At 34.5% G+C, this 20,167-nt stretch overlaps 1 protein-coding gene across 2 annotated transcripts in view; it reads left to right on the forward strand.

Annotated features, from left to right (window-relative positions):
• The window catches only part of ATAD2 (ATPase family AAA domain containing 2), an 82,296-nt gene that overhangs the window by 15,050 nt on the left and 47,079 nt on the right, over nucleotides 1-20,167 (forward strand). For both annotated transcript variants that reach the window (XM_043982182.1, XM_043982191.1), the window contains exons 4-13: nucleotides 237-402; nucleotides 1,509-1,611; nucleotides 2,312-2,399; nucleotides 4,828-4,959; nucleotides 5,535-5,652; nucleotides 13,703-13,819; nucleotides 14,849-14,957; nucleotides 15,837-15,952; nucleotides 19,278-19,452; nucleotides 19,834-19,922. In XM_043982182.1, coding sequence (XP_043838117.1) covers nucleotides 237-402; nucleotides 1,509-1,611; nucleotides 2,312-2,399; nucleotides 4,828-4,959; nucleotides 5,535-5,652; nucleotides 13,703-13,819; nucleotides 14,849-14,957; nucleotides 15,837-15,952; nucleotides 19,278-19,452; nucleotides 19,834-19,922 — 1,213 coding nt within the window. The remainder of the gene's footprint in view (nucleotides 1-236; nucleotides 403-1,508; nucleotides 1,612-2,311; nucleotides 2,400-4,827; nucleotides 4,960-5,534; nucleotides 5,653-13,702; nucleotides 13,820-14,848; nucleotides 14,958-15,836; nucleotides 15,953-19,277; nucleotides 19,453-19,833; nucleotides 19,923-20,167) is intronic.

Raw genomic sequence — 20,167 nt, forward strand, 5'->3', positions numbered from 1 at the left:
TTAAAGTTGCACATTCATTTCAGGACAATTATTGTTCTCCGTGTACATAAAAAATTTCTAAATTCTGAGAACTATCTTTACACGTAACGGGGAAAAAATAAATAAAATACTTAATTTTTAAAAATTTCTAAATTCTCTAAAACAGAAAAGCTAGGGCAGAATTTTTTACATTTAATATTATATATACAAATGAGTATACCTTTTATGTACCTATATCATATGCAAATATTTTATAGACAAAGTGATTCCAGTTACTCGGTCTTTGAGGACTAGAAATGCTGTTCAAACTACAGAGCATCTTCATGAAGAGAATGGTGATGTAGAAGTTCGACGAAGTTGTAGGATCAGAAGTCGTTACAGCACTGTGAATCAATCTGTACTGTTTGACAAACTTATAACAAAGTAAGTGAATATGAAGATGCCAAAAGTTGCATATTAATTTACCTAGAACAGTAATTGTTCTTTTTAGACCAAGAAAGAAAATAAACTATGAGTTTGAATTATTACTATATACATCCCATGACACTTAGTTTTATATTACCATATTAAACTTAACAATTAGAGTATTTTACCTCTTAGCTTACATCAACTCATGAATTTATGGTAGCTTGAGGTTCTGGAGCATTTGGTAGATGAGTAAATAAAATGATCAAATAATGATCTTAGCTATGATACACTTTGGTTCAGGGGCCGATAGGTGGTGGATAAAGCACCAGTCCTGGATTCAGGAGGACCTGAGTTCAAATCCAGCCTCAGACACTTGATACTTACTAGCTATGTGACCCTGGGCATATCACCTAACCCTCATTGTCCCGCAAAAAAAAAAAAAAGAAGATACACTTTGGTTCTATCTAAAACTTGTATGATAGCATCATTGGATACTTGCTTACTTCACTGCAATGAATTTTGTTGCGCATTTCGTGAAGACCTGACTGAAAAGGAGATGAAAGTTTTGCCTTTGTTCTTTAAATTATAATGTGAGGAGATAGTATTTTTACATTTTTAGTTTAATATCTCACCAGTGATATTCTTAAATGATTTTTCACATACTTTAAATTTAATTTTTAGCAATTAACTTTTTTTTTTCCTTTCCAGTTTCCTCTTCCCATGCCCTGGGAAAAAATGAAAAACAAAACCTTTGTAACAAATAGGCAATCAAGCAAAACAAATTCCCATATTGACTATAGCTTAATAAAAATCTCATTTTTCACCTTGAGTCTATCACTTTTCTGTCAGGAGGTTGACTAGCATGTTGTATCAATGATCTTCTGGAATTGTGATTGGTCATAATTTTTAAGTGTTTTAGGGATGTTTTTCTTTATAATATTGTTGTATAAATTGTTCTCTACAGTTTGCTTTTTTCATATTAGTCTTTCCAGGTTTCTCTGAAACTCACTTTTTTCATTTCCTATGGCATAGTGTTCCATTATGTTCATATGTATTTTGCAATTGCTTTAGTAATTGTACCAGCCTACTTTTATATCAAGTGTATTTTTTTTTAATATTAGCACTGCTGAAGCCGTATTGCAGAAAATGGATGATATGAAAAAGATGCGTAGACGTCGAATGATTGACTTGGAAGACTTGGGAGTATTTAATGATGCCGAAGAAGTAATTAATGTTTACATTCTTCCTTTAATGTAGATTTAGTAATAATACCCAGTTTAATTTTCTGCATCAAAAACATTTTTTGGATAAATTATTCAAATCCCTGATCAATGTCCATTACTTAAGATTCTTGACTTAATAATTCATCACTTTGCAGATGCTTGAGGCACAGGTTTAACTATATCAGTCTTTAGTAGATTGGGTTTGTCCATATTCTTGCTTTATCCATTTACTAGCTATGTGATCTTTTATAGGTCAGTTAGCTCCTTTCAACCTGTTTTCTGATCTTTGAAACAACTATAATGATGCCTCCTATACCTATTTTATCCTGTTATTGTGAGGAACAAATGAGGTAATGTATGTGAAAATACTTTGTGAACCCAAAAGTGCTATATAATTGCAAGGTATTATTTTACTTAAGGAAAAGTTGAGTTTGGGGAACTAGCAGCTATTGCTAGCAACAGTGATTATTTTGTAATACAAACTCAAGATGTCACAGTGCTCTAAAATGGTTTTGGCGAAGTGTGTTTCATTGATAAAGCTCTCATTTTATAAAATTTGAATGCAAAAATGACAACACATAGAAATGAGAAAAAATATTTCTTACTAACACTCCCATCTTTTAAGTAAGGTTCAGTTTTATAAAGTCCTACTCACATAAATGCCCCAAAAGTGTTAATAGTTTTCATATAAATAATTTCAGGAAAATCTTGACATGTACTCTAGAGGAAAGCAAAAAAATGTTCAAAGAACTGATGAAGAAACTACTGATAATCAGGATGGCAGTGTAGGTGAGTACTCTTTTGGTTTTGAGCCCTTTTAATAACCTATTGAAATACCTTTTTTCAATAGGAAGCCACCTTTTTGTGGGGAAATTATATCACTTTTAGCACTTAGAGACTAAGCAAAACAAATTTTTCACCATGGTACAAACCAAATTGTATTCTATGGGAATGCCATTTAGTTGCATTAAAAAATGTTTTGATACCAAACATACTTGAGAGACACAGATTACTTCATTCCATTGCTTAAATAATAGGATGGTAATCAGCCAGAACCTAGTTTTTGAAATGTAGTTTTTCAGATGAGGCTACTCAAATGGCAATGAAATTTTATTTTGGATGGAAATATCAAGTGCTGAGAAAAACATTTGTTTTTTACTGTCTTAATATTTGAATTTTAAAATATAATTTAGTTGTCTAATTTATGCTTGTTTAAGCAGTTAATTTTAAAGTAAGGCACAAAAGGTGAAGTTGCTTTTAGATAGGCAAGTGATTCAAGGCATGTAAAATCTAACAGTATTCTAAAATAATACTATCCTAATGCTGTAATAGCAGGTTTGATGAAAAAAGAAACCATGCTCAGAAGTTACAGAAACAGTTGATAGGGGTAGTTAGGTGGCATAGTGGATATAGAGCACCGGCCCTGGATTCAGAAAGACCTGAGTTCAGATCCAGCCTCAGGGGCAGCTAGGTGGCACAGTGGATAGAGCACTGGCCCTGGAGTCAGGAGTACCTGAGTTCAAATCTGGCCTCAGACACTTAACACTTACTAGCTGTGTGACCCTGGGCAAGTCACTTAACCACAATTGCCTCACCCTGCAAAAAAAAAAATTTTTTTTAACAGTTGATAGTGGGCAGAATATGTTGAAGTAATTGTGTGTGTTTATGGGCTCTAAAAATGTTGAACTTCAAAACTAGGTTTTTGCCTCAACTTATTTAAGACTTAGATATATGGTTTATTGTAACTACTTTCAGGAATCTAATAAACTAAATCTAATGATATGAGTCAAAGTCTAAACTTTTATTAGTGCTATTTTAATAATTTTTAAAGTGATCATAGGTATATGTATTGTTAGTGATGCAAATAATATGTTCTCTGATAATGGTAAGATTTTTACATTTCCTTTTTATTGTTCTTTTTTAGTTGCATTTAGAATGAGTCGTTCTGAGAATTTACAACAGTACAAAATAACCATGCTAGATTATGAAAATATGTCTTAGGAATGGGAAGTTGCTTTATTTTCCTCATTTTGTTCATATGCTCAATCATTTTTTTTAAATTTTTTTTATTTATCTTTTGTGTGTACTTTGTTCAAATTTTCTCCTGTATCTGTGTTCTTCTCAAGTACAGCTATACCATATAACAAAGAATATTATATAAAGTATTTTGTAATTCTCAGCTTCTACCTCTGCAGAGGAGTGAGTAGAAATATTCTTCTATCTCTTAACTCATGTCATGCTTGGTTTTTATGGTTTTGAAATATTAATTTGTGGTTATTTTGTGGCTGTTTTTTCTATGAACATTGTAGTCATTTTGTTCTTTATTTTCTTGGCTCTACTTATCTCATTCTGGATCAGTTCATGTAGATCGTTCCATGCTTTTCTGTATTCACCATATTTATCTTTTCATATGTACCACAATTTGTTTAGCTATTCCCCAGTCTATGGGCATTTTCTTTGTTTCTTGTTTTTTGCTTCAAAAAAATGTTGCTATAAATATTGTATAAGGGGACTTTCTTCTTAATGACTTTCTTGGGACATCTGCCTGTTATTTGAACCTCTAGATCAAAGGGTATGGACATTTTAGTCACTTTATGATATAATTTCAAACTGCTTTCCAAAATGGTGTACTAGTTAATTCATAGCTCCACCAGTTAAGGTACTGATGCATCTATCTTTTCCACATCTCTCTCCAATATTAATTATTCCCATCTTTTGTCGTCTTTGCCAAGGGTGTAGGGTGAAAGAAAACTCATGGTGTTATTTTATTTGCACTTTTTCCCCCCTTTAAATTTAAGGCTATTTATTCTAAGCCAGAATATGGAGTATTGTGTTAAACTAATAAAAAAACTTCAGGCTAAGCATAGCTAACATCTTTTTTGCTAAGTTTATTGAATCTCTGATTCATGCTTTCTGAGAGTATTTATTTAAAAGAACTTTATTGGTGTTAATAATAACCAAAGCTAGCAAGAGTTCTAAAGTAGGAAACAAGTGGGAAGGTAACTACTTCTCTATGACAGCCATACTAGCTATGGTGGCTCCATATCCCTATCATGATCTTGCATTGTTTAAACTTGTAACTAAGTATACAAACTAGTCCTTATTTTTTCTTTGATGTTGGCAAACCATTGAGTGAACAGTAATCCAATCAACTCCCATCCCCCTAAAAAGTTTCCTTTAAATTTTTATTCTAAAAGTAAGACTTTCTTAATCATAGAATCTTCTGAAGAAGGTGAAGACCAGGAAGATGAAGATGAAGATGAAGATGAAGATGGGGAAGAGGATAATCAAAAACGCTATGATCTTAGACAGCGAAAGACTGCTGTGCATTATCAGGCTCCCCTGGAAAGTAAGTGCTAAATATATTTGTTGGTTGGAAGGAAAGTTTTTGCTAACTTGAGTTTTTCTTGTAGTTAACAAATGCTGTTGTTAGGTGTGTTTTTGTTTTTTCTTCAATGACTCCCACTCTAGGCAAATTTTGTGGGTTACATTCTTTTATAAAAGCTGATAACTTAAATAGCCTTTCTTAGCCAGCAATTGAATCTATTCCAGATTAAGTTAGATCCTATAATATAAATTCAGTTCTGATCTTAGTCTAAAATGGATTGTTTTATATGACATAATATGAGATACAATCCAACCTTTAGAAATACTGTTTTACTTTTTTTAGATTTTGGAGTGTTCATGCTCAAGGGTTTCCATTAATTTGTGTAAAGAAAACTACTTTTCCCCCTGTTGGTTATTATATTTTACTACTTAAAAATATTAAATCATTGTAGGATAAAACTTCTGGAGCAAGGAAATAAAAATATTAAATGCTCCTGTGTAATAATATTTTGTTTGTTTTTAATTAAGGAAGTACTTTGTAAATATTAAAGTCCAAAATATTTTGTAACTGTTATAACTTTTTAAAATTTTAAATAGAACCCCGGCATCAGAGAAAACCTAACATGTTTTATAGCGGCCCAGCCTCTCCTGCAAGGCGAAGATACCGATTTAGTTCTGCAGGACCAAGAAGTCCTTATTGTAAAAGGATTAACAGGTACCAATATGTCTCAAAAGCTATGAAAGCATATTTGGGGTAGAGTCATAGAATTTTAGGTATCATCTAATTCAATTCTTACTCCTTACACAAGAATTTTCCAGATAGGAGTTCTTAATATAGATTCTATACAGTAGTTTCAAAAATATATTTCAGTAACTATTTAATTATAATTGGTTTCCTTTGTATTTCCTATTTATTTTATGTTGTGCATCTAAAAACATTCTGAGAAGGCATCCATAGTCTTTAGTAAATTGCCCAAAGGGTCCATGACTCAATAAATGGTTAAGAATCCCTGCTCTACAGTATTCCTGATGATTATTTTTCCTCCCTATGCACCCTCACTGAGGGAGGCTTGCTGGGTTTTTTTGCTAGATAGCAAATTATTAAAGCCATCAGATTCAGCAGTCTACCCTCCTTTAATTTTGCCCTCTAGAAGAACATATAACTATTTCTTTTCAGAGCATAAAATGACTACCTTTCAAATATTCAAAATGCTATATCATGCATCCTCTAAAGTGTTCATTTTTCCAAGCTGAACATCTTAGGTCCTTCATCTTTTCCTTCTGTGACATGACTAGCAGGCTAATTCATTCTAAAATTGTAAAATTCTCTCAAAAAGCACTTCTAGGAATTAGACAAAAAGATGCCAGGTAAGATCTTAAGATCTAGATCAAAGTTTCTTAAACTGTGGCTTACAACCCCATATGGGGTCATGTAACTGTGTGTGGGGCCTGTGAAAAATTTGGTAGTGAATGTTTGATTTGTATACCTTTTTATATACCTATATGCTTGCATATAAATTCTTGACAAAAAGGGATCGCAAGTGGATCTAGATAGAGTAGTGGTATCTACTACCTTAATTTGGATACAGTTTTGGTTTTTTTGTGTGTGTTTTTTTGTTTTGGTTTTTTTGCGGAGCATTGGGGTTAAGTGACTTGCCCAGCATCACACAGCTAATAAGTGTCAAGTGTCTGAGGCCGGGTTTGAATTCAGGTACTCCTGAATCCAGGACCAGTGCTTTATCCACTACACCACCTAGCTTCCCCTGGATACTGTATTTTTTAAATGCTGGCTAAGGTTGCAATAGCTCTTTTTCCTGGGGCTGACACTGTTGGCTCAATGAGTCCTCTCTCATTGACCTCTTAGGTCTATTGGGCCGTTGCTTTTCAATGAATAAATATTTATTGAGTGTTTATGCTGTAGAAATAATCCATACTTTTTTTTTTAGTGAGGCAATTGGGGCCAAGTGACTTGCCCAGGGTCACACAGCTAGTAAGTGTTAAGTGTCTGAGGCCGGATTTGAACTCAGGTACTCCTGATTCCAGGGCCGGTGCTCCATCCACTGCACCACCTAGCTGCCCCCCCCGGAGGTTATATTTTAATGAAGGAGACAAAAAGTACATATGTGAAAATATGTAGCATAAATATAAAATGAATAAATATATGGAAAGCAATTGGATGCAAGATAGTTTAGTGGAAAGGCAGTAGGGGAAGATCAGGAAAGGCTTCATGCAGAAGATGATTCCTTAAACTGCATAAATAAAGAACCAATACATTTTAGGTATGTTGGATGCCTAGTACAAAGGCAGGGAGATAAGAAATGGAGGATTCTTTGTGAGGAAGAGAGGTCAGTTTGGCTGGAGCTCAGAGTAGGAAGGGGAGAGTAATATCCAATGAGAATGGAAAGTTGCGTAGGGTTTTGTTTTGTTTTGTTTCCAGTTTCCCAAGTTTTATTGAAATAGTGTGAGTGACCACAGCGTGTAGAGTTTTTAAATTTAAACAGTTGCCCAGAGGCAGTGGAAAGCCACTTGAATTACATGAGTAGTCCATCAACAAGTATTTATCAAGTACCTACTATGTGCCAGAGACTGTGCTAAGCACTGGAGACACTAAGAAAGACAAAAGATGCTCAATATTTTCAGGGAATTCACAATCTAATGAGATAGATAACATGCTAATAACTACTAACAAGTAGGAGAATGATGTGCTTAGGTCTGTGTTAAAGGAAAATTACTTTGTAGTTTGTGTAGAATGTCCTAGAATGTCGAAAGACTTGAGGCATAGAGATCATTTAAGAGGCTTTTGGAATAATCTAGATGAGAGGGTGATGAGGATCTGAACTGAAGTGATAACTGTGATAGAGTGGAGAGAAAGGTTAGATACAAGGGATGTAGAGTTAGAAATTGCAAGATGTGTGGGGTAAGGGGTCCAGGATAGTGAAGATATCATGGATCTGGGAAACTAGAAGGATGGCAATGTCTTCAATAGAAATAGGGAAATTTGGAAAAGGGGTGATATTACAGGGAAAGGTAATGAGTTCAGTTTTGGACAATGGGCAGTTTGTGATGTGAGACAAAAGCTCAGCAGAAATTTGGAACTATGTCCAAAGGGCTATAAAACTGCATACCTTTTGGTCCAGCAATACCACTGCTAGATTTATATCCCAAAGGCATCCCCCAAAAAGAGAAAAAGACTGAGTTGTACAAAAATATTTCTAGCAGCTCTTTTTGTGGTGGCTAAGAATTGGAAATCAGAGGGATACCTATAAATTGGTGAATGGCTAAACAAACTGTGGTATATGATTGTTATGGAATATTGCTGTGCTATAAGAAATGACAAGCAGGATGATTTTCAGAAAGTCCTAGAAAGACTTATATAAACTGATGCATAGTGAAGTGAGCAGAACCAGGAGAACATTGTGTGCAGTGACAGCAACATTGTTTGAGGAAGAACTTTGAATGACTTAACTATTCTCAGCAATACAATGATCCAAAATAATCCCAAAGGACTAGTGACGAAGCATACTATTGCTGATATTGATTGAACACTGAATGAAGCATGCTATTTTTCACTTTATATCTTTCATTTTTTTTCTTTTATTTGAGTCTTCTTATACAAAATTACTAATATGGTAATGTTTTACCTACTTGCACAAGTATAACTATATCTGATTGCTTACTGCCTCAGGGAGGGGAGGGAAGGATAGAATTTGGAATTCAAAACTTTAAATTTTTTTTAAAGCTCAGCAGAGATGGAAGCTGGCTATATACATCTAGGAAAAAATTTGGAACTAAAAATCTTATGAAAACAAATGTTGGAAATCATCTTTACATATAACTGGAAAATAATAAAATACTTTTATGATTTTTAAAAAGTAAAAGGGTAAAGTGGCAAATAAATAAATAAATTAAATTAAATTAAATACCATTAGGGAAGCCAAGGGAGGGGAGGAATCTAGTGTCAAAGGCAGCCCTGGTCCTGAAGTTAGGAAGATCCCAGTTCAAAATAGGCCTCAGATCCTTATTAAGTGTGTGACCCTAGGCAAGCCATTTAACCTTTGCCTCAATTTACTTTTCTGTAAAAGGGAGATAATATTTCACAAGTTTGTGAGGCTCGAGTTTTTTTTTGTTTTTGTTTTTGGAGCCATAACTTTAGTTGGTACCAAAGTACTGAGGTAATTAGTAAAGTGCTTTAAAAAAGTGTTATAAAATTCAATGAACATTTTTGTTTACAATTATATACACTGATGTGCCACGTACTCAAGTAGTTTACTTCAAGTCACTTCTGATTCATGTCTAGCCGTTGATGTATTACACCAAACTTCCTCAGATTAGAAAATATGAAGCCCAGTTTCTTCTATCAAAGAACATGCAATTTAGATTAAATAAGACAGGTGTATACATGTAATATACAATGTATAGGTTTTGGTATAACTGTATATAGCCTGGTATACTAAATGACAAACCTGTGTACACATTTTGAATGGGAGTATATTACATAGAATAACTGAGGAATGAATCCAAATATTACTATCTGGTCAACCAATCTAACCCCATTGTTAATATTTGCCTCTTTTTACAGTCCCTTTTAGTTTCTCAGACCTATGTCCTCCACTAATCTCAGAAAATAAAAAATATTAATACTTTCATTTTACAGTGTAGGTGATAGGTGGAACTAGAAATCTAACCTCTTGCCACCTCATCTTGTTCAAATGAGATGTTTTTTAAAGCACTTTTCAAACAGCATTATTACAGAAACTCAAAATTGAGTTACAAATTGAGGCATGGATTATCAGAAAGTTTGACAGTGAAAGGGTGGAAATATGGTCATTGAAAGCTGGGAAATCAAGGGAAATTTCCTTAGGTTAGGTGTATATATTTTAAGGAGAGGGGAAGGAAACGGTGGAGAGAGATTAAAGATGCTATAAAAAGAACAACTGATGGAGTTCATGTTTGAGGAGATAGAATCAAAAAGATACAGATGGAGGGATTAGTTTTGGAATATGCAGACACTCCTGAGACAGAAGGGAATAGTTAAACAGAGTAGCTTTTTTTTTTTTAAGTGAGGCAATTGGGGTTAAGTGACTTGCCCAGGGTCACACAGCTAGTGTTAAGTGCCTGAGTCTGGATTTGAACTCAGGTCCTCCTGACTCCAGGGCCGGTGCTCTATCCACTGCGCCACCTAGCTGCCCCGTAGCTTATTTTTTAAAATTTTGTGTGTATTGCAGTACATTTTTATATATTTTTTTTTCATAACTTGTAACTATAAGCTAAAATAGTGCAAGAATATTCTTATTTTATATGCAAAGCACTGAACCTCAGACATTAAATGACTTATCCAAGGACATATACAGCTAGTAAATGGTGGAACTAACGTTAAAGGTTAGCTTCTGAGTCTAGCTTTCATTGTTTTTCTCCTATAGTATGGATGGATGAACACAGGAAGAAGTTTTTTTTTAAGTGACAGGCAGCAGAGTTAAGGGGACTTCTCTTAGAGCCCTTAATTATTTCCTCTCCCCTCACCCCTTTGTTTGAAACTGCGACTTCTTATATTGCCCAGACAAGAATCACAGAAGTAAAATCTATCAAGAAGAAAAACGAAGGAAATTAATTTGACATGACTCACATTAAGTAAACCCATGTTATCCAAGTGATCATAGATCATCTGTTGTAATAATCTGCCAAGAATTTTGCTGAGAATCTGTAAAATTCACTAATGTCTAATTATCAGAATTTAACCTTTTCTTACTTTTTGAAAACTAAGGTATTCTTCTCTTGGCCCCATTTTTTGTGATGTCTAAAAGATTACTAATAGTAGCTCTTGAGTCATTCATGTCTGCAAGTGTTTTCAGTATCCTAAGACATCATAGTGCTGGAAGGGACCTTAGATGTCATCCAGAACCTATCATCTCATTTTATGGATGAGCCGCTGAGACCCATGGGGAGCTAGTAATGATATACTCAGGAAGTGCCAAAGCTGGGGTTGGAAACTGGCCATTGTGTAATTTATCAAGTCTTAACCGTCAAACTTTTTTAAATTAGCCAACAGTTTTCCAAATACCTTCATAATCCCAGGCCACAGTATCTGGGTCTTTCAAAATCTAGGTTTCCCCCAGTCTGGGGAAAATAGCTTCACATATCACCCAGCCTTACACCTGGCACATTGCACTCTTAGCCTGTTACCACCTCTTCTTTCTCTTTGTACCTCAGCAAAATACTTCCCTGCTCACCACTCCCATATAAGTTGCCTTCCCCTATTAGGAAGTAAACTTCTTGGGGCAGCTAGGTGGCACAGTGGATAAAGCACTGGCTCTGGATTTAGGAGGACCTGAGTTCAAACCTGGCTTCAGACACTTGACATACTAGCTGTGTGACCCTGGACAAATCACTTAAAACCAATTGCCTCACACACACACAAAAGAAAAAAAAAACTTCTTTAGGACAGGTACTGTTTTGTATTTTCATTATTTTGTTCATGGTTGTTATGCATTACTGTTTTGTTTTTTTGGTAAAGGGGATTGGGTTTTTGTTTTTTATTCCTACCATTTAGCAGAGTGCATGGCAGTTTAGTAAACATTTAATAATTTTTAAAAATTCATTTATTCCCTTTTAATTTTGTGTGTGTGTGTGTGTGTGTGTGTGTGTGTGTGTGTGTGTGTGTGTGTGTGTGAGAGGCAGTTGGGGTTAAGTGACTTACCCAGGGTCACACAGCTAGTGAGTGTTAAGTGTCCAAGGTCAGATTTGAACTCAGGTCCTCCTTACTCCAGGGCCAGTGCTGTATCCACTGCACCACCTAGCTGCCCCTTAATCATCTTTTGAAGATGGTCTTTCTTTGTAAGAAAACTGAAACAAAATGGAATTGAATGTTATAGTCATACCATCTCCTTAATGTTATTTCAGTTAATCCCATCAATCCACAGTTCTTTTCTTCCTACTTGCACCCAACATAACTTTTTAAAAAATCAGTTTTTATTTTTCTTAGCATTTTATCCTAATTTCTTGTGTAGCCACATTGGTTTCTTTAGGTGCCTTCTCTTTCCTCTTTTGTCGGTGTGGATTTTAATATTACATATTACAAAGATTGCATATTTTATATATATTGATATTTGTGAATATTATTTGACTGGCCCTTCCTTTTAGAATTCATGGCAACATCATTTTGCCTAGCTTTAAAATAAAATTCCAAATTTAGTACTAAACAAGATGGGATGGGATGGGGCAGCTAGGTAATGCAGTGGATAAAGCACCGGCCCTGGATTCAGGAGGACCTGAGTTCAAATCCAGCCTCAGACACTTGACACTTACTAGCTGTGGGACCCTGGGCAAATCACTTAACCCCCATTGCCCCACAACAAAAAAATTTAAATAAAAAGATGGGATGGAATGGGATCACTTGTGCATGTGAAGGGCTTATTACCTTTGACAAAGGAGAAGGACCACTTCTTCCCGTGAGATGTGTGGAGGAGATAATGAGGGAAGACCTCTGAGGTCTTTGAAATGAGGAACAAGGGGAAAAAGGGAGCTCTAAACAAATTACTAAGTTTTTCCCTTTTTTCCCCCACATTTGTCTTTTATTTTTAATTTTTGGAATAAAACAAGCATTTCTATAACATCAAAATTATGCATAACTTGCTATTCCTTTCAAATATACAACAAAATTTCTTCTGCCCCATGGCTACCATTAGACACAAATAGATGGGTCGGTATGTATATATGTGTATATAGGCAATACATATTTATATGTAAATGTGCATTTATATATAAAATATTTATATAAGTAGAAGTATAGAACAATTTTACATGTGTATGTGTGTATACACACTCATACAAATACACATATATATGTAAAATTGTTCTATACTTGTGTTTATCAGTTCTTTCTCTGGATGCAGATAGCATCTTTACAGTTAATTTGAGTATAATAGTCAGAAGAACTTACTTAAAGTCATTCTTAAAACAATATTGCTGTTACTATATGCAATGTTCTCTTGCTTTTGCTCATTTCACTCTTCATTATTTCATGCAAGTCTTTCCATGTTTTCCTAGAATCATTGAGATCATCATTCCTTAAAGTACAGTAGTATTCCATCACAATCATATACTTTATCAGCCATTCCCTAATTGATAGACATCCCTTCAGTTTCCAATTTTTACTGAGTTTTTCAGTGAAATATGAAACAAGAGTTTCAGGTTAGACAGGGAAGGGGAGAGAAGCCACAAGGTTTCAGGAGGATTTAAACAGTTTGGGAAAGCTACTGGGGTGAGTGAAATAATGAATGGATCAGAGAGATATAAAAAGTTTGTCCTGCTATAGTGAGGGCCCATTTGAGATTATATTACACAAATTTGTAGTGGTTTATTTGGTTTCCCAAATAAAATTAATTCATTTCAATCTAAATATTATTAACAGGTGTCTGTAATATTTAAGATTTTCATTTTGAAGATGTCCCCAAAAACCTTTTTATGACAAGATTTAATAAATGAGTATAGTAAAAGAAAAAAGCCTATTTTTATCTTGATATGAGATAATCACATAAATTGACTTTTTTTTAGCATATTTGACAGATATATTCCTGTTTTTGTAAATTTGTTTTCATTTTATTGGGTTGTGATATGCTTATCTAGTTTCATTCTCTTTTCCTGATCTTTGTAGTTCTAGAATCTAGCACAATGTCTGCATGTAGTAGGCCCTTAATAAAAGTTGGTTGATGAGTTTTTCCCTTTATTTAACATGACTTCAATCTTTTTTTCTTAATGTGCTATTTAAGGCGAAGGCATGCAATCCATAATAGTGATTCTACATCATCATCTTCTTCTGATGACGATGATGATGAACAACATTTTGAGAGACGGAGGAAAAGAAGCCGTAGTATGGCTATTAGCAGGTAAGTTATATAAGTATTAAATCCTCATCAATTAAGCCTCCTTTTAAAGAAGAAAACAAAACAAGGTTAGTATATCACCTCATGAAATGCAAATAGATTTTAAGTAGAACAAATTGACTTGTTTGCAGGTATAATCTTCATATTTTTCTCATTTTGTTCTAGGAGGTTACAGTGCACTCTAGATATGATTCTCAGTATCCCCAAATCTGTTACTTACAACTTTTTTATGCCCTAATTAATTCTCATCAAGATTTTTGGTTATGATTGTTTTGTGGCACCAAAATCTAATCTGCTTAATTATAGCTTCATTGACAGCTTAACACTATATTTTCTATTGAGAAGATTTATAAAACAAAGTTTTAACTAGTTCTCCTGCTCTGCAGAATGTTTAAAAGATACCAGATTGTTCTACTTTCAAATTAAAGCAGGAAGCAGGTGACAGGATAGGGAAATTGACTATAGGACATACTGAGTAAATGTTAAATTGGATTAAATTGCCAGTTTGGGATAATTTGTACATAATACAGTTAGTTTAACTAAGTTGTCAGAATATAAGCTTTCTCCATATTCAATTATGTATGCACTTATGTATTTCAAAGACAACGATTTTTTAAAAATTTTGTATCTGCTAATGTCCATTAACTGGATAAGCAAAATTGTCTGTTTTAGTTTTATCAATAGGAATGGATCTTTAGGAATTCCAAATTAAGGAATACTCTGAATTCAATGAATAATACATTATTATTATGTCTTTAGTGTTTAGATAGTACAGTAAGAACAGTGTCTCAAAATAGTAGGTAACTTCCTTGGGTTCATAAAAGAAATGGCATTTATGATTGAAAAGCATCAATGATTTAATTATTAAGTTTCAAAAATTAATATTTTTCTCTAGGCCTTAATATCTTAATAGTAAAAATAGAGGCGTTAAATGATTAAGATGCTATCTACTTCAAAAGTGCTATAATCTTGTGTAGTTAAAAACAAATTTTGTCATGTTTATGACGTAATGGTTTTGTTTTTTAAAATTAGGTGCCTTCCATTGAACTTTCGGAAAGATGAATTAAAAGGAATTCATAAAGATCGAATGAAAATTGGTGCAAGCTTGGCTGATGTTGATCCAATGCAAATAGATTCTTCAGTGAGTATAGAATGCAATGTGTACAAAATAGGTAGTTTTACTATAATGAAACTTCTTCCCCACCCCCCAAAAAACCACCACCAACAAAAACAACCATGCTTTGCAAAATAATATAATAAAAACCAGAATTCATGAGGAAGTGGGACTGGGGCACAATGCTTAAAAACTTTTTCAGTAACATTTTTTTAAAAGATAACCTAATTTTTTATTAAGTACAGTTTTGGATGTTTTAAATGATTAGGAAATACATAAATAGTGTGTCCATAGCCTGTATTTTAGACTGATGCGCGAGTGAGTTGGGCAGGCTACAACAAGTCTTTCTCAGGGAGGCATAGGGTGAGGGTGGTTCAGACCAGCTCACAGTTCCTGCTGCCCCAGAAGATAGATAATAAATATGGCCCTTCACCTTGACAAAAGCTTAGAGTTTACTCATTAAAGTAGATGTCAGGAAGGTTGCAGCTTGTGGTGTATTGTAAAATGGTACGATTTTCTAATTCTCTTGCTGGTTCTCACAGAAAAAAATCACCCAGAAGCAAACTTGAAATTTAATTATACTCAAAATGTTCTCTAATGTATCCATTGTATTAGAAGCAGCTTCACAATTTCAAAATGGGAATTATAGCAGAAGTGAGTGTAGAACTTCTGGTTTTAACAGTGTCTCTTCCTATAAAATACAAGTAGCAAAACAGAACTTGTTTAGAAAGCAACTTCAGCTTTTATGGACCTCTCATTTATATTGTCTTTGGTATACTTTATCAGTGCTCCTGAGATATGTATATTAGGGACCAGTAAGTGATATTTTGTGTTAGTGAATTATAGTGTTTTGTTTTGCAGTTTAAAGAATTGGAATATTTAACTGCTGAACTCCTTCCCTTTTAGGTACGATTTGATAGTGTTGGTGGGCTTTCAAACCATATTGCAGCTCTAAAAGAAATGGTGGTCTTTCCATTGCTTTATCCAGAAGTCTTTGAAAGATTTAAAATTCAGCCACCAAGGTAATGTTGATAGCTTGTAAAGAAAACTATGTTATAAATATTGCCAAGAAAGGTAATGGGCTGCTGTTGAAACTTTGTGTTTAGGCCTGAAGGAGTGAGATAAAGTAAGCCTTGGCAGTGTGCATCTTCTTTTTAAAGTCTTTATGGGCTTGAAATACCTTTCTCTATTAGAACCTGCTTCCCGTGACTAAAATTCCTAGCCTGAGACCTCGTCTATGACAGGATCTGTTATCTCATTGGAGAGTTGGTATGGTTCATACCATCTTATTTACTGGGTGATTTGGGCCGGTCACTTAACCTCCCTGGGCCTCAGCTCTTCGTGGGTTAAATGAAGAGCTTGGATTAGATTGGCATTTATCTTTTTCACCTATAAATCTATGATCCTATGACTCTCCCCATGACTTGGATCACACACAGTTCTGTTGTTCGTTTCCCATAGATTCTGAATTTATACCTCTATCATTTATGTTTTCTCTCTCTCTGGTTGTAGGTGTGCTGACTCCCCCAGATTTTCTCTAGAATGCCCCAACATCTTTTTTTACCCTAGAAAGTTCAGTCCATCCCTGAACTTCACACATTGGAAGTATCCTCTGCCTCTGTGTCTCTGCCATCACCCATCCATTCATCTGTCTCCTTAGTTCTCAGAATTTCCATTTTAAGGAGGAGGCTTAGGCCAGCTAGATCTTTATTTCTCTCTAGGCTGTATTTTTAACTCTCTTCCAATTTTTTACAATGTGCTGGCAGGTCTGCCTCACCCCATCACTACCTTCTGTGTCCTCTTCCTCTCCCCCACCCCCCAGCCAAGCCTTTTCAGCTTTCTTTTTCTCTGTGGTGGTTCCCCCATTACAACATAAGTTCCTTGGAGTCAGGGACTCTCACTTTGCTTGTATTTTTGTTTCCAACATTTTGCACAATGCCTGGCCCAGAGAAAGTGTATAATAAATCCTTGTTAACTTAGCTGCCATGTTTCATTGCTGACTAATATTGAACTTGGGCAGCTAGGTGGCAAAATGGGTAAAGCACTGTGCCTGGAGTCAGGAAGAGACCTGAGTTCAAATCCAGCCTCAGACAGTTATTAGATGTATTACTGTGGGCAAGTCACTTAAGCTTGTTTGCCTCAGTTTCCTCATCTGTAAAATTAGCTGGAGAAGGAAATGGCAAACCATTCCAGTATCTTGGCCAAGAAAACAAAAAATGAGGGTCATGGAGACTGAGACACAATTGAACAACAAAATATTAAACTTGCAAAGCCACTAAAACCCAAATATTTTCAGAACACCTACTTCTATCCATAACTCGCCAATATTATATTTGTAAAAAAAAATTTTTTTGGTACTTGAGCAAAATTTTATATTCTTTCCTCTTAAATTTAATCTTTCAGCTTAGTACTCTGATCTCTGTCATCCAGTGTTAGCTGTCCTTACTACCTTTGTGTCATAATAGCTAGTATTTCCATAGTACTTTGAGGTTTGCAGAGCACTTTATAAATATTCAGTGTCACAACAACCCTGGGAGGTAGGTGCTATTATTATCCCCATTTTGCATATGAGGAAACTGAGGCAGACAGAAGTTACACAGCTAGTAAGTTATGAGCAAGTACTATCTGTACTTTTTTCTAAGTCATTGATAAAAATGTTAGGTAGCACAAAATTAGGCACAAATCCCTGGGGTACTACACCGGAGTTGACATTGAACCATTAACTATTTAATCTGGCCATCTAACCAGTTATGAATCTGACAATTGTCCGATCCCTATCTTTGTACCTTCCCTGTGAGAAGAATATGAGATCCATGTGCTTTGTTAAAATCTAAATAAAATATATACATAGAATCCCCCTCATCTATTAGTTTGTGTTATTGTCATAGAGGAAATGAGGTTTGTCTGGCATGACGTTGATACTTTTAAAAAACAAATATTAAGACCCAGCTTAGCCATTTGTTTCCTAGTGGCTATATCACTTTTACTTTTTTTTTTTTAAGTGAAACAATTGGGGTTAAGTGACTTGCCCAGGGTCACACAGGTAGTATGTGTCAAGTGTCTGAGGCTGGATTTGAACTCAGGTACTCCTGACTCCAGGGCTGGTGCTCTATCCACTGTGCCACCTAGATGCTCCTATATCACTTTTTAAATAAGCTTTCATCCATGTCTTCATTATCTTTTTCATATCATAATTTCCCCCAATGTCCCTTCTTCCCCTTTCCAGAGAGCTGTCACATAAAATGAATAATATTTTTCAAAGACAAAAGAAGAAAAGGAAAATAATCGCATAACTGATCATTACATTGAAAAAGTCTGAAAATCTGTGCAGTGTGAAACAGATTTTTGGTTTATGATCAGATTTTGCCCTCCTCTTCTGAAATTTGTGCTTTCATGTTACCAAAATGATAATATTTAATTGACATCTTTTCTATTCCTGTACAACTTTCTACATTCCCACTCAGTCACTATGGATATGTTCTACTTTTTTTATGTAATTGAGTTTTTTCTCAGGACTGCTTAATTGTAATATGTGAATGTATAATTCTGCAAAGTTTCACAATGTTTATCAGTTTAGTTACTTATAATTCCTTAAAATTACAAAGATGAATTCTCACAATAATAAATATCCTTTACAATAAAACATCTTTGCAAAGACTAAAAAATTGATTCTTAAGTTCACATATAATGCAGTGTATGCTCAGTACAATTGAGTTGTCATTCTTTGATTATTTGCTTGTTCACTAAAGTCATGAAATCTGTCACCATGTAGTTTCAGTTTGTCTTGACATTTAAAATATGCTGTTTTCATTATGGTACAAGAATGTAATGGAATACTATTGTGCTATATGATGAGCAGGCAGATTTCAGAAAAACCTAGAAAGACTCAAGTGGACTGATGCTGAGTGAAGTGAGCAGAACCAAAACATTGTACACAGTAATAGCAACATTGTGTGATGATCAGCTCTGATAGATGACAGTGATCCAAGACAATTCCAAAGGACTCAGGATGGAAATTGCTCTCAACATCCAGAAAAAGAACTGTGGAATCTGGATTAAGATTGAACCATACTATTTTCACTTTTTTGTTGTTTGTTTTTTTCTTTCTTGAGGTTTTCCCCCTTTTGTTCTGCTTCTTTCACAACATGACTAAGGTGGAAATATGTTTCACATGATTATACATATATAAGGTATATCTGATTAGTTGCTGTCTTGTGGATGGGGGAGGAGAAGGAGGGAGAAAACTTTGAAACTCAAAATCTTGTAAAAAATGAATATTGAAAACTATCTTTACATGTAACTGGAAAAAAATACTATTAATATTGAAAAAAATACACTATTTTACAGGGGTTGTTTGTTCTATGGCCCTCCTGGAACCGGAAAGACGCTTGTTGCCCGAGCACTTGCCAATGAATGCAGTCAAGGTGATAAAAGAGTGGCCTTTTTTATGAGAAAAGGTGCTGATTGTTTGAGTAAATGGGTAGGGGAATCTGAACGACAACTACGTTTGTTATTTGATCAGGTGAGAAAGTTATGTTAATCTGTACCTGGGTGGGGGGAGACGGACCTCTCACACTGTCTTTGAAATTGGATATATATTCAGTAGAATACTTTAATATTTGAATATATTAACATAATTTCTTGGATTTTTACGTGAAAACAATAATGCCTGGTATCAGTGATGAGTGGTGCATATGAAATTGAACAGGTGTCTATACTTTATTACCTAAAAATTGGCTATCTTTTCCCATCTATCAAAAGTATACTCTTGAATTTTAATTTGATTTGTATGATTATGCACTGCTAAACTGAAGCCAGAGCAGAAATTTGACTAAAATGGAGATTAAATTTATGTGTTTCTAATATTTGTGGTAACACCAACAATACTAAATTTGTCTTATAGGCTTATCAGATGCGTCCTTCAATTATTTTCTTTGATGAAATTGATGGTCTGGCTCCTGTTAGGTCAAGCAGACAAGATCAAATTCACAGGTAAGATTTTTATACAAAGAATTTTCCATATCCAATCTCTTTATATATCAGTGTCTGCATTAGCATTCTGCTGGTGGTACCTAATGAATTTATTTCATCAATTTTCATCTTATTTGATTGCCACAGTCCCAGTCGGCTGATGTCCAAAGGCAATAAGGCTTATGCATCCACTATACTTTTGTGACCTTAGTGTTTCCATGCAAATTAGTCTTAGCGCTTTTTTATTTTTCATTTTTAAAAAAATC

Source organism: Dromiciops gliroides, chromosome 1 (genome assembly GCF_019393635.1).
Source record: "Dromiciops gliroides isolate mDroGli1 chromosome 1, mDroGli1.pri, whole genome shotgun sequence".
NCBI lineage: Eukaryota > Metazoa > Chordata > Mammalia > Microbiotheria > Microbiotheriidae > Dromiciops > Dromiciops gliroides.